This window comes from Necator americanus, chromosome IV (assembly GCF_031761385.1).
Source record: "Necator americanus strain Aroian chromosome IV, whole genome shotgun sequence".
Taxonomy (NCBI): Eukaryota; Metazoa; Nematoda; class Chromadorea; order Rhabditida; family Ancylostomatidae; genus Necator; species Necator americanus.
In genome coordinates, this window is record NC_087374.1 from 4,403,777 (window position 1) to 4,430,660 (window position 26,884).

The 26,884-nt window shown below is 40.2% G+C and overlaps 1 protein-coding gene across 5 annotated transcripts; it reads left to right on the plus strand.

Annotated features, from left to right (window-relative positions):
* RB195_000370 (uncharacterized protein) lies at positions 1-26,884 on the plus strand (the record flags this gene model as incomplete). 5 transcript variants are annotated; one of them, XM_064196663.1, is made up of 46 exons in its annotated part: positions 1-58; positions 1,732-1,879; positions 3,877-3,975; positions 4,243-4,342; positions 4,966-5,055; positions 5,588-5,661; positions 5,954-6,160; positions 6,218-6,287; positions 7,510-7,596; positions 7,697-7,860; positions 8,630-8,746; positions 8,794-8,802; positions 8,925-8,986; positions 9,461-9,927; positions 9,992-10,088; positions 11,496-11,635; positions 11,707-11,849; positions 11,909-11,955; positions 12,594-12,753; positions 13,881-14,035; positions 14,099-14,163; positions 14,464-14,571; positions 14,821-14,910; positions 15,100-15,189; positions 15,240-15,353; positions 15,416-15,499; positions 15,555-15,735; positions 15,798-15,890; positions 17,593-17,702; positions 18,529-18,638; positions 18,702-18,864; positions 18,926-19,060; positions 19,125-19,303; positions 19,361-19,454; positions 20,010-20,108; positions 21,052-21,138; positions 21,941-21,987; positions 23,342-23,375; positions 23,426-23,484; positions 23,538-23,676; positions 23,741-23,846; positions 25,162-25,327; positions 25,384-25,479; positions 25,531-25,657; positions 26,108-26,205; positions 26,587-26,884. In XM_064196663.1, 46 exons carry the CDS (start codon positions 1-3, stop codon positions 26,882-26,884), a joined length of 5,466 nt encoding a protein of 1,821 aa, XP_064052541.1. The 5 variants fall into 5 exon arrangements, with proteins under 5 accessions (XP_064052541.1, XP_064052540.1, XP_064052542.1 ...); XM_064196662.1 differs by having other exon boundaries at positions 23,342-23,446; XM_064196660.1 differs by lacking the exons at positions 1-58; positions 1,732-1,879; positions 3,877-3,975; ... (16 more) ...; positions 26,108-26,205; positions 26,587-26,884 and adding an exon at positions 21,282-21,313 and having other exon boundaries at positions 9,463-9,927; positions 21,052-21,167; positions 21,965-21,987; positions 23,342-23,356.

The following is a 26,884-nucleotide window of genomic DNA, read 5'->3' on the forward strand; positions in this document are numbered from 1 at the left end:
ATGCGAGATGTTCTTCTCATGATGCTTCGTGCTGCAGTTTGTGACGAAATTGCAACGGGTTAGCGAGCATATAGACAATGTGTAGGATTCTGTGGTCGATGTTGCGATCAAGAATTTTCATATTGTGAAGCAACAGTCAAATCGGACTATAATTTGAGCAGTCGGCTGTAGTGCCCTTCTTCTTCCAGGTGGGTACTGTCTTACTTCGTTGCCAGTCCACGGATGTCTTCTTTCCTTCCACGACTTGATTCAGAAGCTGTGTTAGCCAGTTTACACGATTCCAACCCATGACTTGCACAGTTCTGTCGCCAGACCTTCTGAACCTGTTGTACCCGGTGTTTATTTCATTTTCAGGCCCGGTTCAGTTTCACAAGCGATTGTCTGCAGAATTGTTGGGCAGAGGTAAAGGAGTTGGTGGATGGGGAAACTCTTCCGTATAGATGCATTCGAAGTAGTTACATCACCGCTCCGGCACCTTTTCCCGTTCCTTCCAAAGGCTTCCATTTCGTTATTGGCGCTGTAGAACTTTTCAAGATTCTCGGCATGGCTAAATTTCGCCTGTTGGTAGATGAGGTGCTTGCCATCAGATGTGTCTTTTGTAGACTTCACCAAAATGGGCGGCTCTCGCTACGCTCTATTTACGTACTTTTTCACATTTCTGCAATTTTGCTGGTTTCACGGCGATTGAGAACGTTTTATTGTTGAGAAAGGCGTGATAAATGCTCTTTTCCCGCGGACCTTCGTTTTTATCTCCTCCATCTATACCTACGTCGCCTTCTCTATCTTTCAACGGTAAAGTCATGTTCTAACGAGCGCTGTGCGAGCTACCATCCCGTGGCTTGCGACCTGCGATTTGTTACGGCTGGCACTAAGATGTGGGAGATGACTTTGGCTTCTCTCTCGTTCAGTCGTCACCACCTAATTCGTGCATCGATTATCGCAGTTTTGCTTTTAATGTGCGATTTTGATCGTGAGGATAAGCAGACGGTGCTGCACTGTAATAGTTTCCTTGGGTATGACTTTCGCGTTGGTCCCAAGTTTTTGATCGCAATGACCTCTATGAGCACGAAATTAATTTGCATCCTTGCGCTGCTGTTGTAGATATTGATGAAATGGGACAGTCGCTTTCGAAACCTCATATTCGCGATGACGAGGTTGTGCGAGTCGGCAATCCGAAGATGCCTTCGCTATTTCGGTCACACGATCCATGGCCGAAATCACTATCTATAAGCATCTATAGTCATCCTTCATTGCTCTGACTTGTCCTTTCAGACCTCCAACAGTCGTGTCTTTCGGCGGTACCTCAACAATTTTCTCATCGAGCAACTACCATAGCTCGCCTTTGGTTTGATTCGAGCAGCCCGTTTGAGGGGAAGAAGTGAAGTGAGAGTCGTCCTTCACCAAGCAACTAAACCTTTCATAAAACGGTGGTTGAAGCCCCTCATCATTACGACTAAGTCCCTGAAGCGCTGACAGCGCACAGATGCTAGTCCTGTGTCGTTCTAGTACGGCTGCTAGTTTGCACGAGCATCCTCGTGAGTGCGCATTGATCCTGGTGGATCCTCGTGTCTTTACATCAATTTCTTTTGAACTCATTCAACCATATAACGATTTTATCGGCTAGTTGAAACATAAACTGATTCAAGTGACGGGGAAGTCTTGCTCAAGAAGTAATTAATGCCTTTAAATTTGACTAAGTTTCATATTTGTCTCAGGCGACAATTTTTTTAGGAGATCCGTTGCATCAATATCTGGAAACTATGGATGGTTGCGTTGCATACAATTCCTATCCGGACAAAATCACCGCCAGCGAACGAATGGCAAACCTCCTGGCGTTAGGAAAAGCTCATAAAGTCAATAATGCAGTTCCTATAGTTCGGTGAGTTTTTGTTTAGAAGAAGTAAATCTTTGGCAGAAATCCATTACAATAGTGTACGCTGAGTCTTACCTTGTGCTTCTTCAAAAGTTCAGTACATTTTTGTACTGAATTTGCATAAGATGATCGGTGTAGTAACTCAACTACTCAACTCAGATGTGCATCCAGAAACAACACGGTGAAAAATTCGCGACGAGTAAAGATATGCGACAACGAACTACCGTGTTGTGGTTCGTTGTCTATATCTTTGGTGGATTACTCCCGCAGCGTGACTTTTACTTTGTCCTCTTTCCGAAACTCTGTATCTTCAACAGTTAATACCGTTTGTACATCCGTACGGTTGATCGCAAAAGACCAGTTCAATAAAGGAAAGGTCACGTGTTATCGCAGAAAAAAGAAGCGATTTGAAGTCACCACTTTGCGTATGTCTAGCGTTTAATCGCATTTGAAGGCTGCACCATAGATGAGGATGAAACAGTTTTATTTGCAGGTAAGTAGTAAGGAGAAGCTAATGAAATCTTCTCTATCCTAGTGGAGAATGATTTAATGTTACAGATAAAGCTAAAGAGACTTCTGTGTACATGTACTTCACCACCCGCCCAACGATCTTTCGAGGAGAAAAACAAAATTCGGCGGAAAAATTACTTGTGAAATTTTTGAGCAGACTAGTCAAAATAAGATTGATTCAGATCAAAAGTGAAGTTCATTAAGAGTGTCGATTTCACAGAGTACCCAGTATGCTAGGTTTTGCTCAAGAAAAATCAATTCACGATCGTATGAATGCTGTCGAATGAGTTCGAATGTCAGTCTTCATCAAGTTTCAAGAATGGTCCGCTGCATAAAGATTATCGCATTACAACTTATCTGTGTCTAGATCCCTCATAACAAATATGAAGGTAAGAAAGCAGAAACAAACAAATCAGTGAGTAGAAGACTATGGTTGAAAAAAGACGATAAAAAAGCAACAAATCCACCGGATTCACCTGTCTAATAGTGATATTGACGCGACTAGTATTTGCAAATTCTGTCAGGGAAAGATGAACAAAATCAAAAGCACACGTCTTGTGAATAGCAGCAACTGCATGATAGACGAGTCGCTGAGTACCGTGCATCACCAGACCATCACCAGAACGGAGCCATAAAGGAACAACATCGTCGTCGAGCGACTCGCCACTGGTTAAATGGCAGATTAACCGAGAGACAACGAAACCAATCGGAGCACCGATCCACTCAGATCTGCAGATAACAACATTGACATGAGGAGATCACTGGCAGTAATCGGATCGATCATGTGATGCAACCATCACGTGCAACTGAAACGAATCCAGGGATTTTTCCTGATCATTTTCGGATGGATGATACATATTGGTCAACAAAGTGGTCTCGACCAAATCACCACTATTCTAGAACGTGAACGAAAAGACTATTCTTTTCGTTCACGTTCTAGAATACGTTTCGTACGCTCGCTACAGGATTAACGAATAATTCCTACAAATATTAAGGGCCTATTAAGCAACGAATGTTGAGTTTTGTTTTCATCTATGCGCAATTTTTACTGAAGCAGTTGTTGGGAAATCGTTGGTGGCGCAATCTTCAAACAAGCAGTCAAAGATTTCCGGAGATTTATGTCCAGGGTCGAGGAAGTAGTTGAAACACGATCCTCCCGAGAAGGACCCCCTCCACTCTATCCCTTCTCTCATTCTGTCTGTCGTTGCGCATGTGCTAATAAAAAAAGATAAATTATACGGCGTTGATCAATCCCTTTGGGGATACGGTCCGATTCCATTTCACAATCATTTAGCCGTGATGTTTAAAGAAAAAGTAGCCGTTGCGCAGCAGTGTGTTCTCCAGTAATGCACAGATCTCGATGTGTTCAGTCTTTTGTTCATATTAAAGACGTTTGAATTTTCTTCTTGTGGAGTATTTTGGATTTGTTTCTTTCTTATCTATTCATAGATTTGAAGAAAATATTTGTAGTGAAGTGGTTCTTTTTCTTCCAGGTACTACAGAAGTATGATTGAGGTCCATCGAACAGCGCTTTCGTGTTTGAAAAACCATGATTTGCAGAGAGCACTCATCCTCTTGATTCGTTTTTGTAGGTACGCTGATAAGTTCCATTCATCTTTTGTTTGCGTCTTGGGCAGTTTTGCACATTTATTCTTAATATACAACATAATTGGTTCACAGCTAATGTGTCCAAGAGAGTATCATTGCAAATTAGTGTTAGAAAGAAAATATGTAACTTTAAAGAAAAAAAATCGTATGCGCAGGTTTTTTGGAATCGGCAGTGACTTCGGATTCGCACCTCTTACTTATATGCTTCCAAAATCACACAGTATACATTGAGATAATCTTTTATTTTGCAGTTTCACGATAGAGGAACTACCGAAACATGCACAGTACACTCATTTTAATGGAGAGGAAAAGAGGATGGTCTTAAGCTTGCTGAAATCCGCATTTGATCATGTAGGTTATCTTTTTACATCTATTAGGAGGCCCCGTGCTCCTTTTCATTCCCTCGGAAATCGGGAAAACTACTTTTAACGTTCTTCAAGTATATTTTTCACATTAGCTTATTTCGCTGGAAAATTACCAGTAAAATTAGAAGAAAATATCAATTATTATGAGAAAATGTTCAGAAAATAAAGATATGGTTAAACCAGGAGTAGGAGCAATTACTGCTATCTTTCATCAGAGAAGATAGAAATGACCTTCAAAAAAAAGTTCTGCCTCATGTATAGTGTTTTTTTTTTGTTACTCAAAATATTCACAAGCTTAACATACGTAATACACATCTGAAACGACAGTTTGGCGTCTTTAGTAACAGAAGGGTTACTTTTTGAAATTTCTGTTAGGTAGTTTCTGTTAGGTAGAGTAGGGTCAAAACGAAATGAAGCTCGGTGCAGTTGCGTAAGCGGCTGCGCTCGAAGCGGTTGACCGTAGCAGCTAAGATCGAAGAGGATCATTCGCTAGTACTAATCTTCGCTGAAGTCCGCGATGACCCTACCTCAATTCCGAGTGCTTCATGTCGTTTGGACCTGACTATAAACATATTATTATGAGCTATTTATAATCATATCTAGCTTCAGGCAGAAAAAGTCAAAAAACAGTTGCGACTCCAGTTCGAAGAGGAGGAAAGAAAAGCTCCAAATGCCACCCTTCATGACACACAAGAGCCGGTTGGATTTGATTGCTTCCTTATATTATAAAACACGATGCACACAGTATCTTACTATGTGTAGTTTGAGTGTATTAGGTGACAGTACAAGTTAGCATATCCACAATTGTTCTCGCTCTGCGTACTGCCGCAAATAATAACGTTGAATTTGTATAAATAACAGGTAAAGAGTTAGCATAGATTATTTGGTGAATGTGTAATGCTATCCACAACAGAGTTTTGTTACCAAAGGTTCCATGCTCGTTCTAGGTATTTGACCTAGTTAGGTTGGGCACTGGGAGTATGTTGGACAAAAGCACTTTTTGCAATCCATCGAAAACTGGGCAAAAATTAAGGAAGATGTTGCACATAAAATTGGTATAACAGCTTCGACCAAGTTTTCGCTGCTTTGTGGTTGTTCCAAAATTTATGAACATACCGAATAGTGATATGGAAACACTCGTCGGATTTGTTTGAGTTTTCCACACAAATTTTCAGTCCGGATGCTTCATTTTGGTTTAATATTTTTCAAACGGACCGGATTGTTCTTTTAGAGAACGGATACGGCATCGAACAACTCAAAGCTTCCTTCTACGTCACAACTTGAAAGCCCCTCTATGCTTATAAAGTAAGTTAATGTGCTAGCTTCTGATATGGTTTTCGGCTAGTTTTCTCGAGAAGGTTTCTTTGAGCACTTAAATTTCACCCTACTGAACCTGGAAAAGAAATTGAGAATGCCTTTAGTGTTCTGAACCTAGACTTGTTTCTTTCTGCCAAAATTTAAAAAAAAAACGACCGAAATTCAACAACATTATCAGCTTCTTCATCCCTTATTGTTTTTCTTCAGCGTCAGATGCTTTTCATTTGCCTCAAGCTGAAATTTCCCAACTTCAGAAATCTCTCTCAATTTTTATTTTTAGTGACCCCGGTATTAATGCAGGCAATATTTCCTACTCATTCAACGATGTGTCCAACATCCCAAGTTCAAAGGCTACTACTTATCCTTCACCATCTGCTCCGACTGTCGATAGAAGTGACAAACCAAGCGCACTAGTGTACCGTGATCATGACTCGGTGTCTTTCATTCGTAACAGAACTGTACGAATTGCAGGTGATTTGATTGAGAAGTGAGTGACATATTCTCTTTTCTCTTCGTTGTTAATCTGATTTGGTCACAACTTTAGGTTCTTGGCTTGCGCACGTAAAAATACAGTTAACAATGTTGAAACGTGTGGTACACTTTGTGGATCTATTGTGCGTGGGTTTGCTTTGTGCAATACTATCTCTGACGTACCAACCATGTATTTTTCCCTAGTTCCCATGAGATCCTTTTTTTTGAGTTTTTTGTTTTAAATTTCTTTCATTGCGGTTATACCAGCCGATGATTATATTGTGACGAAAATGGAAATTAATGTGCGTCTTAGACCGATTCCTATAGTCCTGTGTATTTTTTGTTCCATTTAAAACTCTTATATATATATATATATATATATATATATAGGATGTGATTTTTGCTTATGTATAGTCGTGTAAAAACGACATAAAGCACGCTTTAGTTGCGTAGGCAGCTGCACCACACCACCCTATCATTGAAATTCGCGATGGTACGGACATTTTCTGATTTGGATGTTGAGTATTTTAAAAACGTCATTGTTTTCTTACATTACTATTCGTGTTAAAAAAGCAGTGTCACCAGTGCGAGAAACCAGATGCAGATAGTCGTAAATATGTATATCTCATATAAAAATTTCGAGAGACGATTTCGACCAAGTTTTACAGGCAGATACCTTCAGATAGGGCACAGATTGTATTTACATCTGGCGTGAAAATGTTGGTCCGTTCACCAGTTATTTTGTTGTTTAGTGATTAAAGCTTATTTTTGCTACATGCACACTAAAACTTCGCTTTTCTAAGGTTTTGTCATATGCTGTAAGCGAATATTTTGCCCGTTTTGCTCAGGGCCATCGACTCTATCGACTTACTGATTTCTATGATTTTCTTCTACGAAATATTTAATTCGTGTCGAGCAGTGTTATCAAATAGTGATGCGTAAATAGCCAAATAAGCGCTCTGTACCTCTTTCAAACATTAAAGGTTAAAACTTAACTGGGAACATTGTCTTTCATGCGGTGTAATTGTGACCGAGCGAAAATCTAGACGTAAAACTGTACTAGTGATGGATCTGAACATTTACTTTCTGAAGTTCGTCGATGATGAAATGCAGTAGATGCGCTCGCTGTAGTTTTCTTTTGTGTTTTTCAAATTGTTTCTGATTATCTGGTTAGTAGATTCTGAATTAAAGTGAACGTGGGGGCGCATCCCAAGCGGATTGATTAACGCCAGAAACTTTTACACTTTAACTTTATCTGGTTAGTGATGAACAAGGACTTAGCTTCAAGAATGACTACAGAAGTTTTTGACCATTTTGTATTATATTCCTTCTTTCATTTTTCTCATTAAATCCTTCATTTTCCAGGTGGGAAATGACTTTGTTGTTTCTCATCTAGTACTTCCGAAACAAACGGGAGCTTCGGACGGTTGTCAGGCCGAAGGAGAAGAGGACGTTCGTTTTTGTAAATTCGAGATATTAGTTTTAAAGTACCGGCTAATGTTTTTGTACGAATTAACCAATAAGTAGTTGTCGTGTATGCTTTTTTCTACAGGTGTTTGCGTATCAGAACAAATACGACTTAATAACGCTTGGCTGGATCCATACACATCCAACTCAAACAGCTTTTCTCTCTTCTGTTGATCTTCACACTCACTTTGCTTATCAGATGATGTTGAATGAAGCAATAGCCATTGTTTGTGCTCCATCTCACAACCAGTACGTTAATTCACTCTATTTACGTAATTAACTCAAAGTATAATTTTCGGAGCAAGGTACCTCATTCGAATGGTGATAACATCGGTTAACCATCTCACAATCATCACTCATTCTGGGACTGTACTCACAAATCATACAAAGAAGAATGTTGTTGTGTTAGAAAAGAGAACAACGAAGCGAGTGAATGTTCAGAGCCCAGTGTTTGCTCTCTGCTCTCTTCTCATCTCCCCATGAGGTTGTAAAAATACTACTATGGACTATGGAATATTTTGAATCAGCTGCCTTTGCTACCGTTTTCCTTCGATTTGCACGAGCGGGCGCGAAGTGTACTTCCATTTGCCCCGACCGCATTAGGGTTGTCCTTTGTCTTCTCTTCTCGTGAAGGACGCGTTTAACACTTCAGATGAAGCAAACTTAAGCAAAGTTTTTGCTGTGGTCTCAAACAGATGCTTGCTTTTCTGGATTGTTATCTCCAACTACGTAGGCTCCAGTTTACCTTGAGGTCAACATTGCAAACGCTGGGCTGTGCAAAATCAATGAGAGGGGCGAAATAATCTTTGAGTCCTTGGCTGTTTTGTATGATGTTTGTCTCCCCTATTTCGTAACAAGAACGCGCTGTCTGCTTTGCACACTACGTGTTACTCCTGTAACCCCGTCATCCAAAGTGGAAGTCTGGTTGCAAACCTTCATTCCAATTTTATAAGATACTGGCCGAGAAGATGCTGGTTTTGTTTATCCATGTAAATTAGTATAAATTGTTCGCGTTTAGAGTGGGCACATTCGTGCTAACATCATACGGTATGAGTATTGTGGAGTCGTGCACAGAAACAGGATTCCATCTTCATTCTGAAGCTGAGAAATTATTTTTGGAGGCTGGTCATGTCATGTATTGCTCGGATTATAGCACCACAGTTGTTGACATGAGAACGTGAGGTCGCCGAGGTCCGTTTATTCGCTTGTTCCTAAGATATTCTCAATAAAGTGATGATTAGTGTGAAGTGATAGGCATATTTGAATTCAATAAGTTCGAAATTTACCTCTAATCACCATTTAAACTGTTATAGGTCCGATGTAGTGTGGTCGTCCTGTGGATCCTATTATCCTGTGGATTTTATTGATGGACTTGGTATCTCTTTTGCAGAAAACAGATGACTGTGGAATGCGTGGATCTTTCAATTCTAGTTGTTCTTTCATCTGATCATCACAATTTCGAACACCGTGATACTTTATTGCATATATGTATGTAGTTGTTCGATAAGCAATAGTGTAGAGAAGCCGAAAACATTTCGTGGCATGAAACCATCATATCACATTATTACTGAAATAAGTGAATAATTGGTAAGTGAAATAGGAAGAACAAATCCCGTTTTTAGCGCGTTTTTTTTTTTGAATAATAACGGATATGTCAGTGCTGTTTTCGGTTTCGAAGTAGATGCAGCTTTCGTATGTGCCTTCTGTGATAAGAAAATACTTATTGACAAAGATAAATGTTCTGTGGAAATTTTTGACGTGATTTTGATGTACGGTTGTCATCCTGCCTTTGTCGTCAACAATTACTACGTGTTGTTCAAATTAAACACATGTGTAATATGTGTTTCAGCTATGGTAGCCACACGAAGGAGCTCTAGAATAACGGATAATGAAAAAGAAAAGGAAAAAGTTGCTTCTAAGAGGAGTACCAGCGTGAAGAAGAAAAATTCGAGGAAATCAGCGGTAGCTAAAACATCCCCGTCTCCTTGCAAAGTTGAAAAGCAACGAGGTACGAAGCAGAGTGGGTCTCTACCAGTTCAAAACGACACGGAGGCTACGCAAAAACAGAAACGAGCACCACATCGCAGCCTATCGAAAGGTTCAACTAATAGTGATTTACCTATTCGGAAAAAACCGAAAGGACCACAAAAACAGCAAGTATCGTCGAAGGAAGAAGAAGTGGACTTGCAAAGTGATCTTGTCGGTAAAATTGCCGAGGCTGCTAATGATACTGCGATAAAGAACTCATCTTCTGACCTTAAACCAAAAGAAGAGGAATCTGATCAATGGGAACATTTTGGGAACACTAGTGATGAGGTTAGTGTATTCATGAATTAGCCACGTAGTTTATGAAAGTGCAACTATTTTAAATGAAGTTTAGGATGCCGTTGCTAAAAGTCCTGTTCCTCCAAAAAAGACAAAAAAGCAAGGAAAAAAGAAAAAAGCAAGTGGAATGAAACCCACATCGGATGAGGAAGGTTCGTAGTATATTTCTCCTTTCTCTTTTCGTTCATTTTTGTTTTCAAATAATATGCTAGTTTACTGTCTTGTGTATTCGTTTCTTCACCAAAATGAAGTCGACACAAGTCCCTTGACCCTGCATTTCGCCTATTTGATTCTTTTTGATTTAATAAACTCCATTTTTTATGTAGTAGAGTCGAAACGACATGACGACGACGTGTATTTGCGTAAGCGGTTACGCTCGAAACGGCGCGGTAGAACATAGCGGGTAGGATCGAGTGAGGATGCTTGCTATCACCGTTCATTGCTGCATTTCGCGATGGTTCCACCTCGATTCCAACCGTTCTTTCCACCTTGTCGCTTAGAACGCACCCGCGTACGCAACTGCACCGTGCTTCTTGTCGTTTTGACCCGACTATACCTGCGGGGTTGGCTTTATCGCTATTTTTCCTTCATTCTATTCTTTCTTTCATCTACAAAAATCGATTTTAAAAGATGAAGGAGAGACAGCGGTCATGATTAGGGATATTACATTCGATAGATTTTGCGCGTAAGAGAACGTTAGATTCGAAAAGTGTTGCTAAAAATAAAGGAGTAAGAAGCTTTGTAAATGTGGGCAGATACACCCTTGCTAATATCAAGAAACGTGCAGGTTGAATCAAAACTACGTGAGTCTCAGTACAGTTGCATAAGCGGCTTCGATCAGAGCAGTGCGGTGAAGCAAGTGATTGGGATCGAAGTGGGGTCATTGCTAGCTTCACTAGGACTGCACTGATTGGTGTTGGATCGAAACCACTACGCTCTACGCCGCCGCTTCTAGCGCAGACACTTATGCAACTGCAAAGAACTTCACGTCGTTTCGCTGCGACTATACTTCTTGTCTCTGTGAGAGTTGGTATAGTCGGGTCAAAACGACATGTAGCTCGGTGGTTTTGCGCAAGCGCCTGCGCTCGAAGCATTGTGGTCACGATCCTTGCTCTCCTTGGGGGATCCGTGCTAGCACTAATCATCACGCAATGAGGTGCGGTTGTAAAATATACCTTTGGCTATTTTTCCCTAATCAGAGACCTTCTGTAAGCACGAGTACACAAAAGTGGTCTAAACGATGACAAATGACCATTCTTATACTTGGGTCAGAACGACCTGAGGGTTAGTGCAGCTGCGTAGGCGGCTGCGTTCGGAGCGAGTGGAGCGGTTGAGCTCCACTCGGACTGCAGTGAGGAGTTAAACTAACGAAGATCCTAGCCTGATCACAGCCGCTGGATCCACGCCACTTCGTGCGCGTATGCTCTCGGGACTGCATCACACTTCAGTCGTTTTGCTCCGAGTATAGTATGCCACCAGGAAATGATGCTGCGAAGCCTCCAGCTCGTGTTTTAGGTGGCACAACGCGTCCATCACTTTTCTGACTGCTCTCTATTTAGGGATTGTTATGCGTCGTAGTAAACGGGACATCGTTCGCAAGGATTATGCCTCGAAGAAAACAAATGACGACATTTCACCTAGTTCGTCGTCTGCAGATGACAGTAATAGCGGAAGTGTACCTGATGCCGCGAAGTCAGAGGTTTGTGACCGAAACACTTCTTACACTCTGCAGTTTTGTCTCCTAAAACACTAACAATTGTTTTTATATAGTCTGAAAGTGAGACCGATTCTGAAGAGAAAGGATCTGATTCCTATGACAGCGATGAGAGCTTCGATTTTGTGCCACCGAAACGAAAAAGGGATTCTCAGAGCGGGAAAAAGCGCGGCGGAGCTGAACAGTCAGGCAAACGCAGGTATGATTGTTTGCACTCTACTTATAAATAGCGCTCTTGTAATAACTCCATTATTTCAGGAATACAAATCAATCTGGCTCCACCGGATCTCGTAGCTCTAATGAAAGTTCGTAACTTTTGAGGGGTGGGGGGAACTGCACAGTTGTAGCGGTAGGATTTGTGCGAATGAAAATGACAAGATGTGGGAGATAGTGTGCCGGGTCCGGATCAAGTAACATGTGGAGTTATTACATCAATATTTCCGCTTTCTTATATTTCTCTTATTTCTGGAAGTAAAACAAGATTTTTTAATTTGAAATTTATCACACACTTTATTACTTTACCCGAACTGTTATCCAGGAAAGGTTCATCACGGGCAAAAGAATTTCCAGGACTGTTGTATACAATGCAAGAGACTGCAAATTGACAAGGGAGTAATTTGAAGTTCTAGGAAGTACTAAATCTTCTAATATTTATTTGGTTCTTATTTTACAAGTATTTTTTTAATATCATGTTCTGGTAACCTTTAGAGTAATGAGGGACATGGTTTTGTGTATCCGAATGATATCAAGGAGATAATTTTGCAAAAGGCAATCAGTCTTGTGAGAGTCTCCGGTTGTAGTACTTCTAGATAAAGTAGTGTAGTGGTACTCTGGATGTGTTTTCGCACCTCCCATCCACCTTTCTTATATTCGTTCGCGCCGATTCATTGGCTTACAACTGTGTATATTTTTTTTCGGAGCAAAGATGCTGGTTTTGTTTCAGAATCAAGAAATTCGTCAAAAACTTCGACAAGTCTTCCACGTTCCTACGTCAACAAACCTGCGAAACCATGGCAGAGAACGAGCGAAGGCGTAATCGAGGGCGATGTTGTTGTGCCGCCGAGAGCACTTCGAAAAGGAGAGAAGAAAATGCTGAAATTCCGGTACTTAGTGTTCTTGCTAGCCTTTAGTAGAGCAGTACAAGTGAACTTGTAAAAACACTTGCTGCCTTTCTCATTTCATAGTTCTACTTTTTGTATGTAAAGGGCGAATTTTTCAAAACTGTGGTCAAAGTGTGGACAGTGGTCTGCATCTATAGTTGTTAGAAAAATCGATGTTCCTTGAGACAATCGTGTCGCCGGGATGTGAAGTTCACTTGCTTTTCTCATGTGACCGTAAGAACAATTCTTCTCCAGTTTCAGTGTGCAATATCGTTCCACCTCAATTAGTTTGATCCTTCAGATTTTCTATATTCGCTTCCAGTACTAGCGCGTTGTATGTTCATGCCTTTCTTCTTTTTGGTAGCCTAGACGGCTTCTATGGCACAGTCTCAGTTGAAACTGCTGTGCTAGGCGTCAGAAGACTTTTCTATTACTTTTTCGAGCTCGAAAATTCATAAGTAGCTCATTGAGTTGGGAACGAGATCAACTCCTTACCGTAGTTAGAATCCATTAGTTGGAGACGCCAAACCGCCTTCTTTGCACCTTCACGACAGTAGAATCCAGTGTTTAGGTTTAATTGTTTAAATTTCGGTATCATTTTTAATTGTTTTCTTTTGTTTTCTTTTCTTTTTTAAATTGTTTTTTTAAGAAATTACACCACAAGAAACAGCAAAGAAATATTGGGTTGAAATATCCAACGAGAAACTGAACTGAAGAGCATCGACAAAATACAGTAAGGGGGGAATTTGGCACAGATTGGGCGGAAGTTAACTCGCTGTTTGCAACTTAACATTTTTTCCTGCTAGCAGTCCGAAAGAACATCGGAATTATGTGCTTGCTTAACCACGCTTAGATGTTCTTTTAACGTATTCTTGTGAATGCGACGTAAAACAGAGAAATCATCACGTCTTCCTCCTATTTCGGAATGCAATTCGGTACAGTATCTTTTTTAGTTTGCACACACTGAGCTTAATATGCATAATCTCTTCTTTGGTGTTTACTTCGGTCAGAGCATGTGCTGAAATTCTTTGACATACGAGAGGTCGAAGTTTTTTGTGCTGTTCTATTGTTGTGGTAAAGTGTTGTTTCATCTTGAGATCAAGAATCCACAACAGTGCTTTGATTTTCAGAATCATAGCTGCATCTCTAGCTATTGGAAGGAATTATGAGATGACCTTGGAAGAAGGTAGTAAAATTGTGGAGGAGATGAAAGCTCAGAGCGTGGCGCATCAAGCAGCCATATCTTCTGCTCTGGACATTCAACAAGATAAAGCAAATGATAATGGCAAGTTGTTCATGGCATACCACAATACTCATTTTATAAGTCCTCACCACGCCAGTTTTGTAGATTCCTCATCAGAAGACGAGTGGGAGGACATGGAACCCGTAGACTTGAATGAATCTAATGCAAAGGTATGTCAGCAAAAGAATGCAGCTAAGGGAACACCGAATAACGCCGGAGTTTATGTTCTATGCTGACGTTTTATGCCAAAACATTGGGGCAGCAGAGGCATGTAACCATCTCGTCCTAGAAGCCTTATTTTTTGAAAAAAATCCAAACAATTGTTTTAACCTCTTCTCAATTAATTCAGCGTTATATTTTCTTATAATTCAAGTGATGAGCAGAGAAGAAGTTGAGTGGTTGGAGCTACCTTCATGGCCTGCATTCAAACGTCGGAAACATTTACAGCTTAACTGTTTAACTGTGCTTAGGGAGTCGAAGTGACTTTGAAAAGGGAAGAAGAAAAGGATTGGTGGGCGATCTATTTGCGTCAGGAAGTCAACAAATGTGTCCGTGAAAATTGGGAGAATGCACATAAGGTTAGTATTACTACTGGATTTTTTTTTGTAAGGCTACTGCTATGCTCCATTGTCATCAGCTATGACAGCCAACTTAGGTGATCTTCCAATGGGTTATTGAATACGGGTTCATCGATCAGATGTTGTGATCCTCAGCACTGTTCATTCTATAATTAATACCCATCAGAAGTGAAATCCGCATAATCAGCGTTTTCATGACTTAATAACAGCCAATGTTTCGCTTCCAAACCTTTATTCATGTATGCTTAGGTTAACATCCTTTGCTACATCGCTCATCTGCAATTCTTAAGGAAGATCATGCTCGAAGAGAATCTCATTCCATCCTTGATGTTAAGCATAGTAAGTTATTGTTTGGTCTTTCGTTTATTTGACAGAAGGGAGATGTAAATTGTGGCATGGGTGCTTAATTACAGTTATATAGCTGGTATGGTTTTTGGAAAAGATATTGTTGTGTTTCGAAACAGAATTTCAAATGGTTTCAAATAGTGCCCTTCCTACAAACTGTGCATTTGAAGGATTTCTTTACAGATTCCAAGCGGATACCGTAGTTTAGTTGGCGAGTCACTGAACGTTGAGAATATTCGAAGAATAGCTAAATGGTACCACAATACGTTCAAGGTGTGTTACTAGAAGATTGTTTTTACTTCTTTCTCATCTGTTGAGTTTAGCCATCTGGTGGTCTAGTAAAATACGAAGTAGGGACTTGTGGATTCGATGCAACCGCCCGCTTATCCGAAATGGTCTCCCAGCAAGTTTTCGAAAATGATGCTGACAGAGCTGCTGTAAGTGTACCGCTTCCTCTAGTTCATCATAAATTTTGGAATACTCACCGTTCCTATCTAAGCTTCTCTTCGCGATATTCGTAGCGATGGAATGCACAACCCGTATTTGTCTCAACACGCAGCCAATTCCTCGGAAGTGGGATGAGGTGAGGTGTTTTCAGCAGTGTAACTCATTTCACAGCTCATTTCATTCAAATTTAGGATGTGATAAACAGTATTAAGAACGGTAAAGATGCCAAGTTATCACATTCGCAGCCTAAGTCAAGAAAACAAAAGTGTAAGGAACAGAGCAGAAAAGATAGCTCAGGTCATTCTGGATATCTAGGATCGGTACGCGATTACTGGATTGAATACTGGGACAAAAAACAGAAGAGATGGATCTGTAAGATTTTGTTTTGATGAGAAATTGTGCTGAGTAAAAAATACGTTATTAAAACACTGCAGGTGTGGATCCACTGCATGGAACTGTTGATGAACCTAATTCTATAGAGGATAATCTCACGAAGCCTGTCACCTATGTGTTTGCAATAGATAACGGTTGGTCTCTTTTTTCAGAATCTGAAAATTTGAACATATTTCTAATTTCAGCTTCGTGAGAGCTGAATTAATAAATAGATGGACAAGAACATTTATTACACTTGTTCCGAAGAAAATACCTTATGTGAATTCTCGGGACTATAGGCCTACACACCTTAGTATAGTTTCTATTTTTGCAAATGCTCGAAAAAATATCGTAAAAAAATCGGGCACTGGCATCTTCAGAAACGTAAAGCAATATCCGCCCACGATTACTTGTAAAAATTACTCGATTTTGATTGCCGATGATCAAAGTTCTCAATGATTGGAATGAATTCCATGATAAAGCAAAAATTAGCTCATTCATCCTAATTTTTTCGATGTTCTTGATGAGCTGTTGAAGGTGGAGTTCTTTCAACTTTTATAGTATGCATCTTTGAGTTTTCCTGTTGTTTTCTAAAAAGTTTGATAGGCTTTTCGTCTTATTCCAACTTTTATTTGTTATGCTGACTGTATCAATTTTTAAATATAGCAGTTAATGCAGTTATACCGTACTAATTTGTTAGTTTATATAATAGTCGCGTATACGAGTCTGAATCCCGGGTGCTCGCAGTGGCCTTGCTTATACTAATGTGCAGTTGCGCATTTGAGTACACGACCTAGTCGCGTGCTAGTTTTGATTTTTAATTTTTCTCTCGATTTTTGATTTTTCAAATTTTTCTTCGGTTTTTGCTCTTTTCTGTTATCTCTCCTGACCTAACGGAACGCCCCCTACAAAACTTTTAGCACGCTCTCATTTATGGCGCAGTAGTTGCGATATTTTAACATTTCGAAGAGAATATTTGTGGTCAGTTACGCTGCAAATGCCATAATCTCCGTCTAACTATTTCTAATATTATTTAATGAAGTTAAAAAGTTGGTACTATCGTGCGGAGTCGTTAAAGATTGGCTGCCCTTATCACTTTTTATTATTACTTACCGTACTTATCAAATTACTGTTTTATTTCATATTACCAGCCGGCTGCTAATATGAAATGAGACAGTAATTTGTTCATCCGTGCTAATTCTCATACTCCTAAGTGCGAAATACCCTTTAAAGTATGTACTTTACATTTGGGAAATTGAAAAAAAAATTAAGTTCGACAAATTTCTTGCTGATCATTCTCCATATACTTCCTCCATAAATAGTGACAAAGGCTAGCTGAAGGAGCATGTGCGATTCCAGAGAGCACTGGAATAGACCTGTATAACTAAACCGTAGCGTTTAGTTCTGTCTAGCGCCATGAATAGTGAAAGACCAGATGAGTAATGAGCGGTGCAATCCTGAACAATTCAACATTTTTCCGCGGGCATCCTTGTGGTCACCTGCAGTAGTGAAAGAGTTAAGGTCTAAGTTCTAGATTGTACGATTAAGAACATAGTTTACGATCAAGTTTTAGGTTAGAAGGTTCTATATTATGTTAAATATTTGATAACTGTTACTCTTTTTCTGCTTTTTTTCTCTTTGTTTTTTAATCCAATGTGAGTGTAAAGTTTTTGGTAAACACGCATCCTAGCAGGCTGCTTATTCACATTGGTATTCATGTCAGAATATGATGTCATCAGCACGAAATGTCGGCAATATCGGGCTCTTGCACTGGTGAACGGGATAGCGCTAGAAGAAAATGTTCAGATATAATTAGGATCTTCTGTGGCAGTAGCCGAGTAAATTTTTGTATTACAGAAGGTGGAGTGAGAGAGATAACTGCTCGCTATGCTTCGGAATTCTTGCGTCCTGATTTCCGTCGGTTACGAACAGATCAAAAATGGATTGCTGACACTTTGAAAGCAAAGGTAGTTTTGTCACTCTATCATAGCTTTACTAAGTTTTAATGTCTGCATGGTTTTTTTTAAACTTCGACGAATACGTATGTTTTCTATAGAGTGTGTTTTCTTGTCAGACTTGAGCCTTTTTTTCGTTTATTTCTTTAATTTAAACAAGAAACCACTGATGACTTTCCCGAAAAACCAGACTTCTCTAACGTGATTGTCCGGAACAACATGTTGTATATAAGTACTTATGTATGTAGATGTTTAAAATTGGCTTTAAAAGCAGCGTTTCCCGAAACCGACGTAGTTGTGAAATCTGTTGAAAAGTGTCGAGTTAGAAGTCTAAATTACAAATGTGAGAATGACTCCACTCAGTTCCCCCTATTCGTCCTGAAAACGGCGTGAGAACCGCCTTATTTCCTACGAGATATGTTATAAAGCGCCACCATTGTGAACGTTTCGGTTCCTTCTGTTTATTCATTGGTTTTACTTCAATAGTCTGCTGAAGAAACTCCATTGATTTGGACCGTTCGCTCGCGGATGCGGCGCTTGCACGGCGATCTTTGTTCCAATTTAATGTGAGCGAACGCCGCCTCCTAACCCGTTTTTGGGAATATTAGACGAAAGTAGGCGGGACCACATATTCTTAATCTACATCCGATTTCTATATTTTTCTACAGGTTTCCCAGCTATCTCGGTTTCGGAATACGTTGCCTTTAATCAAGGCCTCCAATGAGTCGAATAGAAACTTGCTAAACGGGCCGTTTCGACTCACTTCCTGGTTGTCCCCCTACTTGTATTAATTGTGTTGTTATCTGTAATTCTGTAATTATTATCGATCGATTTCAAGTTTATTCGCGCGAACCGGGAAAGAGGCGAACTAGAGGATCTTCACATGCGGCAAGAGCTTGTGAACAAACCATTGCCAACCACACTATCCGAGTACAAGAATCATCCCTTGTTCGTTTCGTTTTTGAAGCTTCTCTTTCTCGAATGTGCATCATCTTCAATTGTATTTTGAAGGTACGTTCTAGAGAAGGATTTGCTGAAATTCGAGGGTATTTACCCGAAACCAGAATGCCAGAAGCCGTTAGGTGAAGTTCGTGGACACAAGGTCTATCCCAGATCTACTGTTTATACTCTTCAAAGTGCATTGAATTGGATCAAAATGGCAAGGAGCGTTAAGGTATTAAACGAGGGTGATAAATCTTTCTTTCATCAAAACCACTTCATGGTCTCTGTTTGAGGAAGGAGAAAAGGCATACAAAGTGGTGAAAGCTCGCTCCAATCCGCGTATTCCTGCCGAACAGCGTGAACAAAGATACTTGGACGTTTTCGGATTTTGGCAGACGGAACCATTTCGACCACCAAAAGTTGAAAATGTTCGTTTCTTGCTTTTTCACTGCCTTCAGTTCTCTGGTACCATCTCAACTCTCTTTTTTGAAGGGGCGGATTCCGCGCAACGAATTCGGGAACGTTTATATGTATCAGCCAACTATGTGTCCTATCGGAGCTGTACATCTACGGTTACCTGGGCTTCCTTCCATAGCGCGACGGCTGGGAGGACTTGAATGCGTTCCAGCTGTTGTTGGATGGGAATTCAATTCCTGTTCAAACTTTCCGATGTAGTTTTTTTCTGAACATATTTAATTTTTTTTTCCATTTTGTATGTTCTTCTCCAGAATTGAGGGCGCTTGCGTTCTTGAGAAAGATGCTCAACTCTTCATTGACGAGTGGAAAAAGCTTGAAGCTACAAGAGAAGAGAGAGAGAATAAGGTTGGTCCAGATTGTTCCAATAAAGGAATATACTTTTGATTTTCATTTCACTGTCATTCTTTCATTTATTCTCCTGTAACAACTGACTGCGAACCGTCTGCTGCACCGGACTGTCTTTCTCTTCCTATCGGATCCGGTTCCAGCATTTATTCCTCCTCTTATTTCTCTCTCATTAGATGCTCCCAGAAGTGCAGTATAGAAAGCTGCAACTATGTTTCAGTTTCTCGTATCTGTTGTAAAATGTTGATGAGCTGCTTAACTTCTTTGTTCAAGTTGTTTACTGATTTACTTGATTGTCTACCGTTTATTAGTCCACAATGGAAGTGGGAAAACTGCTGAGTAATCATCTCAATTTTATGCGGAAGTTAGTCATTCAACTATTTTTGAGAGATTTGAATGGTTTTCACCTTGTCCACCCTATCTCAAGTGTCCGGAAATCATTTTGTAAGATAAGGATATGCGTGCTTCTCCCCGATGTTGAATTAGTTATACAAATGAATTAAATAGTAAATGCTAATTTTGATATCAATGTCTTCACATGTATGTCTTTTTCAGAAGCGAGAGGATCGTGTGTTAGGAAACTGGCGAAAACTCATTCGTGGCATCCTTCGCCTGCACTACGTCAAATCAAAATTCGGTGCTACTAAAGAGAAGGTTAGTAGTAACGATAGGTTTAAATACAGATTTTTATTCAGTTTCTGTTGCATCTGTTGTTCTCTTGTACTGCGGAAAGACCGTTGTTTGAAGTCCATAGTGGTGTTCTCATTGCATGTATCTATGATGGCGCGGACACAACAGGATAGTTACATTGAGCTGAAATCAGTGATTGGCAGATTCGATTAATGAATATTTGTTAGAATATCCAACCATACCGGGCGCATACTAATATTGCTAACGGATGGCCCAGGTTCACTAATTTTTGTCGTCTTTGCAGTTCAACGAAAACGAAGCAGCTGCGTAGCGTTACTCATTCCGACAGTCGCCATAAGCGTTGTGCCAGCCAAATATAGTCGTTAACAAAACGACAGGGATCACGAGTGTAAATGCGATGGACTTGCGCACGCGCTCAATGGAGTCAGCAGTTGGAACCGAGGTGGGACAGTCGCAAACTGCAGCGATGGGTCTCACCGCGCTCCACCGAAGCCCCTCGAGAGAATTGCGTACGCAATTGAGTACTTGGTCATGTCGTTTTGACCCTACTATATGCAGTGTGCAACAAAGCCGGCAATTACTGTGAATTAAAGGCATCACCCCACGAATCTGATGTGGTAAGGATTTCAGGTGGGACCTAATAGCGTCATCGACGCCTCTTACTAGTCAAACGTTGTTTGATACTTAAGCTCAACCTATTCCAGTTTTTCCATTATAAATACCATTCCACGCTATACACTATATTTATTAGATTACTCCGATCTTCGTATAATCTTCAGATCAGCTCAAACCTTTGGTACCAAAAAGGGCAATTGTTTCGCAAAATGGTCAAAACAGTTATAGCAATATGCAAGATAGAGGACGGGAGGAATCACGAAATCTAGTCTTGAGCATAGCTCGAGCGGTTGGAGGAAATCGAAGTCAATTGATTACTAGTACTATTTAGGCTCGGACCAAGAAGAAAAAAGAAAAAGTGGAGAAATTGGAAGAGAATGACTCGGTTATCGACAAAACTATTATGGCACCACGACAGGTGTTCACACATGATGACCTGATGAAATTGTAAGTGAACACATGGATTTTTACAAGTTTTTGAGTTTGTGTTCCGGTTCCTTGCAAATTTTATCCTTATGAATACTTTTGTATTTTTGTATCTAATGTATCTATTCGTTGTAGCATTGCTGTTCTCTTTAACGTGTCATTGAAAGGTTGTTTCTGAGTTAGCTATGACTGCTTTGTTCAGACTTCTATAGTGGGCAACTCATTCAACTTTTCATTTAACTGACTTTGTAATCAAAGTTGTTGTCGTTTTAGAAGTGCCTTCTGTAGATATTGTCATAGAAAACAAAGCCTTTTTAGTGAATATACTTTGATACATCTTCGATATATCCTCTAGAGTGTAGTAAAATCCTTCTTACCAGCTTTCCACATCAGTTTTATAACGATCTCTTTTTGTTTGTATCCCTTATCATAATATACAGGAACCTACACATAGTTTTATTTGCATTGAGGTTATTGAATCTGTTTTCTCATTTAGTAATATCTGTAACTGGTGGAATTTCTATCAAGTACAATATTAAGTACTACTCATCCAGTACTAAACGTTAGGTTTTTTCATCCTCCTTGAAGATGTTTATTGCCTACCTCTACAAAATTGTATGATCTAATTTTCTTTTGTCATGCGTAGTATATTTTGTTTCATATGTTTATCATTTTCTTAATCAATGAAGATAATGTAGCATTGACTTGCTAGCGACTGTCGATAAGTTTGATACTCGTATTGATTGAGCACTTTTTTTTTCCTAGCTATTAAATGTCGTTGCATTTTGTTTCAGACTCCTGTCATCTTCTATTTTAAGCCTGGCTTGCTGAAGCAGTTAAGGTGAAATTGACAAATTTGCTTTGGTTTTTCACAAACAATGAAGGAATTGCTCTTACTCAAAGCACTAAATTGCGTTCCAACTGCCGATTACAAAAGAACAGGGAATTTTCGAATTCCCTGTATGGTTGCATTCAAGGTCGATACTTGTGTTCGTTTTTTTCAGTGCGATGAACACATATCCGAACGTTTTAGAAAGTTGTGAATACCGTCATATCACTTGCTCCTTGCAGTAGGTTTTCAGTGAAAACTTGAACGCCATACGTTGGCAAATAAGGCCGCGGCGCTTCTGCATTAGATTTACGTCCGCTTCGTCTTAACAAACGCTAATTGTTATGGTAGAATTCTTATTGTGTCTTTGAGCTCCGCTCATCTTTCCTTAATCGAAATAGAAAAAAACAGCGTGGAAGACGATGTTCTTTCCTACCAAATTAGTCGCAAAGTGCCACCTGTGTGCGCGCGCCGCGTCCACATACTTGCGATCGAGGACCAATTAGGTCTCCTCAACAACTTATTCAAGTAAAACCAATGAATAGGCTGCTGAGGGGACTGGAATGTGTACATAGAAACGCATTCTAACGTTCTCCGTAAAACATTTAGTGATTCCTACGCCATTTTTTCTTACGACGATTAGGGGAAGATGAGTGGAGCCACCCTCGTTTCCCTAATCTACAATCCAAACCCTACATTTTTATCGTGGTTTCCGTACTTTGTCAATTCGAAACGGGCTGTCTTTAACCACGAGCTAGTTACGTATTTGGCTGAAGTTAGATAAATGGTTGTGGGAGAAAAACTCATTGTTCAGAGTATTTCAGCTGTTCAGAGTATTTTTCAACATTACTTACAAGGAAGCTTTCCAGTTTGGTGGTTTCAATTGTTTTTTTTTACGAAAATAGATTAAAAAAACAGGCTTGGCTATCATAACAAGAATTATTCTACGCAGAAATTTTACGTTCATATACGTCAATATTGTTTTATAGAAAGGTGACATCTCATATTTATAGTAGGGTCAAAACGATATGGATCTAAGTGTACTAAGCCAGACTCAAAAAATCCAAACTTAACTCAGTAAATGCTTACCTTAAAAGCCATATGTTCAAGAAAGTGAGCAGTTCCGTTGTTCGCAGCGTTCTCGTACCGGGTGCAATTGCGTACGCGCCTTCCATCGAGGCGATGCGGTGGAGCATAACGGTTAGGAGCATTCTAGAACCCTTGCTGGCACCACCCACCTCTGCAGTTTGCGATGGTCCCACCTCGGTTCCAACTAGTGCTTCCACCGCGCCGTTTTGAGCAGTGCGCAAATGCATCGTGCTTCATGCCGTTTTGATCCGATTATAGGTACTCATGTTGTTTTCAGATCAGGAATATTTGATGTCTTCCGTTCCCCGTTGGTGGCCGTATCGTATATCCATAGAAGAGGCGTTCAAGAAAGGTGCTGTAGCTGTCGCAGGAGTTATTGTGGGTGCGAATGTCATTTCGTATTATTGGAAACCTTTGCAGGTTTGCTGATAAGGTATCGATAAACAACCAAGATCTCACTCCTGTTCATTTAGGAATACAAACAAGAGCTTGATCAAGGTAAAATTGAGCTGCTGCGCAAGTACAAAGCGCTCAATGATGAACGGCTCGCAAAAGCCAAGGCTCAAGACAAACTCTGATAGTTCCCAGAGCTCACTATCGAACGACAACAATGTAAAGTGTAGCAGTTGCTACGATTGTTACTTTATTCCTACTTTCTGTCTTCTTTTTTTTTTAGCAAGACCACTATGGGGTCGGCTCAGAAACGAAGTCTTCACTCTTCAAGAAAATGTTTAAGAAGTATAAAAGACGAAATCCTGCTCCCGACCTAAGCAAAGTTGTCGGTGAGTAAATCCTACTTCACTTTTGACACTAGTGTATGTATGTTACAATTACACCTTTTCCCTTAGCCTCTACAAACTACCTTTTGTTCCCCGTTGCCCCTTTTCTTATGATTTTTGTTAATGTTACACAAATACACTTTATAAAGAATGAATCCTGTCTACGTATAGAGAATTGACTGTGAAGGAGCACTTTTCAAAAGCTCTTCTGCTACTAGGATCCTCCGAAAGTTGCTTTCTTTCCAAAATTTGGATATTTATGTTTGCTAATTTGTTATCTGCGTTCACAGTAATCGTCAAAATCGTAAATATTGCCTTGATCCCGAAAGAGCTTACCTTATACGCAGACGTCTGGAGCATGTCTGCTTTTATAGTCACTGATTGAAATCTGTAAATATAGCGAAAAACTTGATAAGAGTGAAGAAGCTTTTCTTTAGTAACTTTACACCTATGTACAGTGTTTCTTATCGGTTGTCTAATAGGCACTTTTCTGCGATTTTTTTTTCGTCTATAATTACAACCAAAAATTTTCGGAGATGAGGTCTCTCCATCAGATTCGGAACGTAGTAATAAGTGTAAAAGTATGTGTAAGCGTTGTAACTGTGAAAACGTACAACTCCCCTCTAAATCCAGAAATGCGAGACATCAAGAGCGCTAAAGATGCCGATGTCCGACAGAATAACTTCTGAGTACTTGCCAAAACACAACTTTTTGTGAATACTGCTTTTAAGGTAAACAGAATAGGTATCTACAGAAAAGCAAGAGATATATTGTTCTAGCACGATAGATAGTTGGGCCAAACGAAATGAACCACGATGCAGTCACGTAAGAGGTTGTGCTTCGAAGGACGCGTTGGAGCCAGCTGTTGAAGTCGGGGTGGGACCATCGATGAGTGATGCTAGCAAAGATCCCCCCACCGCTACTCTCCATCGCACCGCTTCGAGCGCAGCTGTTTACGGAACCGCATCGTGCTTCGTGTCGTTTTGACCCTAATATATGTCCACATTTTGTGTCGCATGTCATTTTGTTGGATATGTTTTAGCAGACAACACGCGAACATGCTTCTGATATGTTATATTCTTGAATTTGTTGTCGGATGTTGCGCGTTTTCAGCGTGATAATTTTTAATCTACTGGAGGAGACATCCCAACACTGAAAATTCGCTGCTTTTGATAGACTTTGATAGGCAATGAGAACACCTTTACTGGTGTCTTGGAAAAAAGTAGCTGGTGCTCATGCATTTATTGCGTACTTGTTTGGATCTGAATCATTGTGCATATGTGGGTGTTGGTCTCATGTTTGATCAAATCAATTTCAGATCCTCGTAGTGGTGAAAACTGTGACATTCTACGGTTTCAAAAGTTTGATATTGCTGATGTTAGTACAAATGAACTGCAGCAAGTGGGGCTGAAATCGCTCACCGAATGGAGTCTTGTCACGCTTTCTGGTAGACCTGGGCTTTACATCATTCCCAACGCACTGAGGTGAGACGAATCCTAACTTATATCTTGATTGTCGTATCTTTCAATCTCATTTTCAGGGAGGATGCTGTAGAGCTGTGGTTACAACGCACTTTTAAGTATGCTGAGCCACCCAACATTACGAACCTTACGGCTCATGGAACAAGCCCTCAAAGGTGCATCCATCGATTTCATCCCATAGCTGCTATGATCCCTTAAAATTTCAGCGATGTTCTCAAGAATGCTGGGAAATCCTTGAGATGGACTACTTTGGGAGTTCACTATAATTGGGACACGAAGGAGTATCCTCTCAGTGGTGATCCTCTACCGTCGGAGCTTGTTCAGTTTGCTGATGTGGGTTTCCATCTCTACTTAAAAACAGCGTATTGCGAAATTGATGGGATACGGAAACTTCAGGAAAAACGTAGAGTTGGGGTTGTAGATTGCGGGAACGAGTGTGGCTCAGCTCATCTTCCCCTCCTTAATCGTAGTAAAAGAAGGGCGTGGAAGAGGGCGTTCTTTCCTAGAAATTAGCTGCAAAGCGCCATCTTTCTGCAGGCGTTGTGTTCATGAGCGAGCGGTCGGAAATTAATGAGGTCTATTCACCAGCCTATTCAAATAAAACCAAAGTGCGTCTACAAAAGTACGCGCTGAAACGTTATCGTAGGAACCTAAGCTGTTTTCAGGCGGGTTTTTTAGGACGACTAAGGGGGATTAAGCGGGGCAATCCCTGTGATGCACTGCCTTTAAGTGTTCTTCTTCTTTGTTCTTATCAGAGTTAATCATGCGTAAGTGGTCCTGCAGGTTGTCACGAGGGCTTTACGACTCGGTCCTATGTATGCTGATGCAACAATTGTGAACTACTACCCACCGAAATCAACATTATCTCCTCATGTTGATAGGTCAGTTTCTTTGCACATACTAACTATTATTATATTAACTATTCATAATTATGCACATAATTGCATAATTCTGTAATTTCATGCCGAATTATTTGTGTCGTTTTTTGCTATGATTACTTCACATTGATTCCTTTATTGTCGGCAAAAAGAAAAATCGTTAGATGAAAGGTGGTTTGGATGTGTGTATTCTTTTCGTCCATGTTCTAGAATGGCAGTAATTTGGTTGAAACCACTATGTTGACTACACATGTTTCATCCATCCGAAAATGATCATAGAAAATCCCAGGATTAGTTTCAAAAGTGTACATGATGGTTGCATCGCAGTATCGATCCGGTTACTGTCTGTCTATGATCTTCTCATGTCAATATTGTTCTCTGCAGATCTGAGCGGATCGGTGCTCCACTGGTTTCATTGTCTCTCGGTCAATCAGCCGTCTATTTAACCGGTGGCGAGTCGCTCGACGATGATGTTGTTCCTCTATGGCTCCATTCTGGGGACGTTCTCGTGATGCATGGTGCTCAGCGACTCGTTTATCATGCGGTGGCTGCTATCCACAAGACGTGTGCTTTTGAGTTTGATGATCCTTACCTGAAAGAATTTGCAAATACTAGTCGCGTCAATATCACTATTAGACAGGTGAATCCGGTGGAAAATAGTAATGTGGACGGAAACAAATAA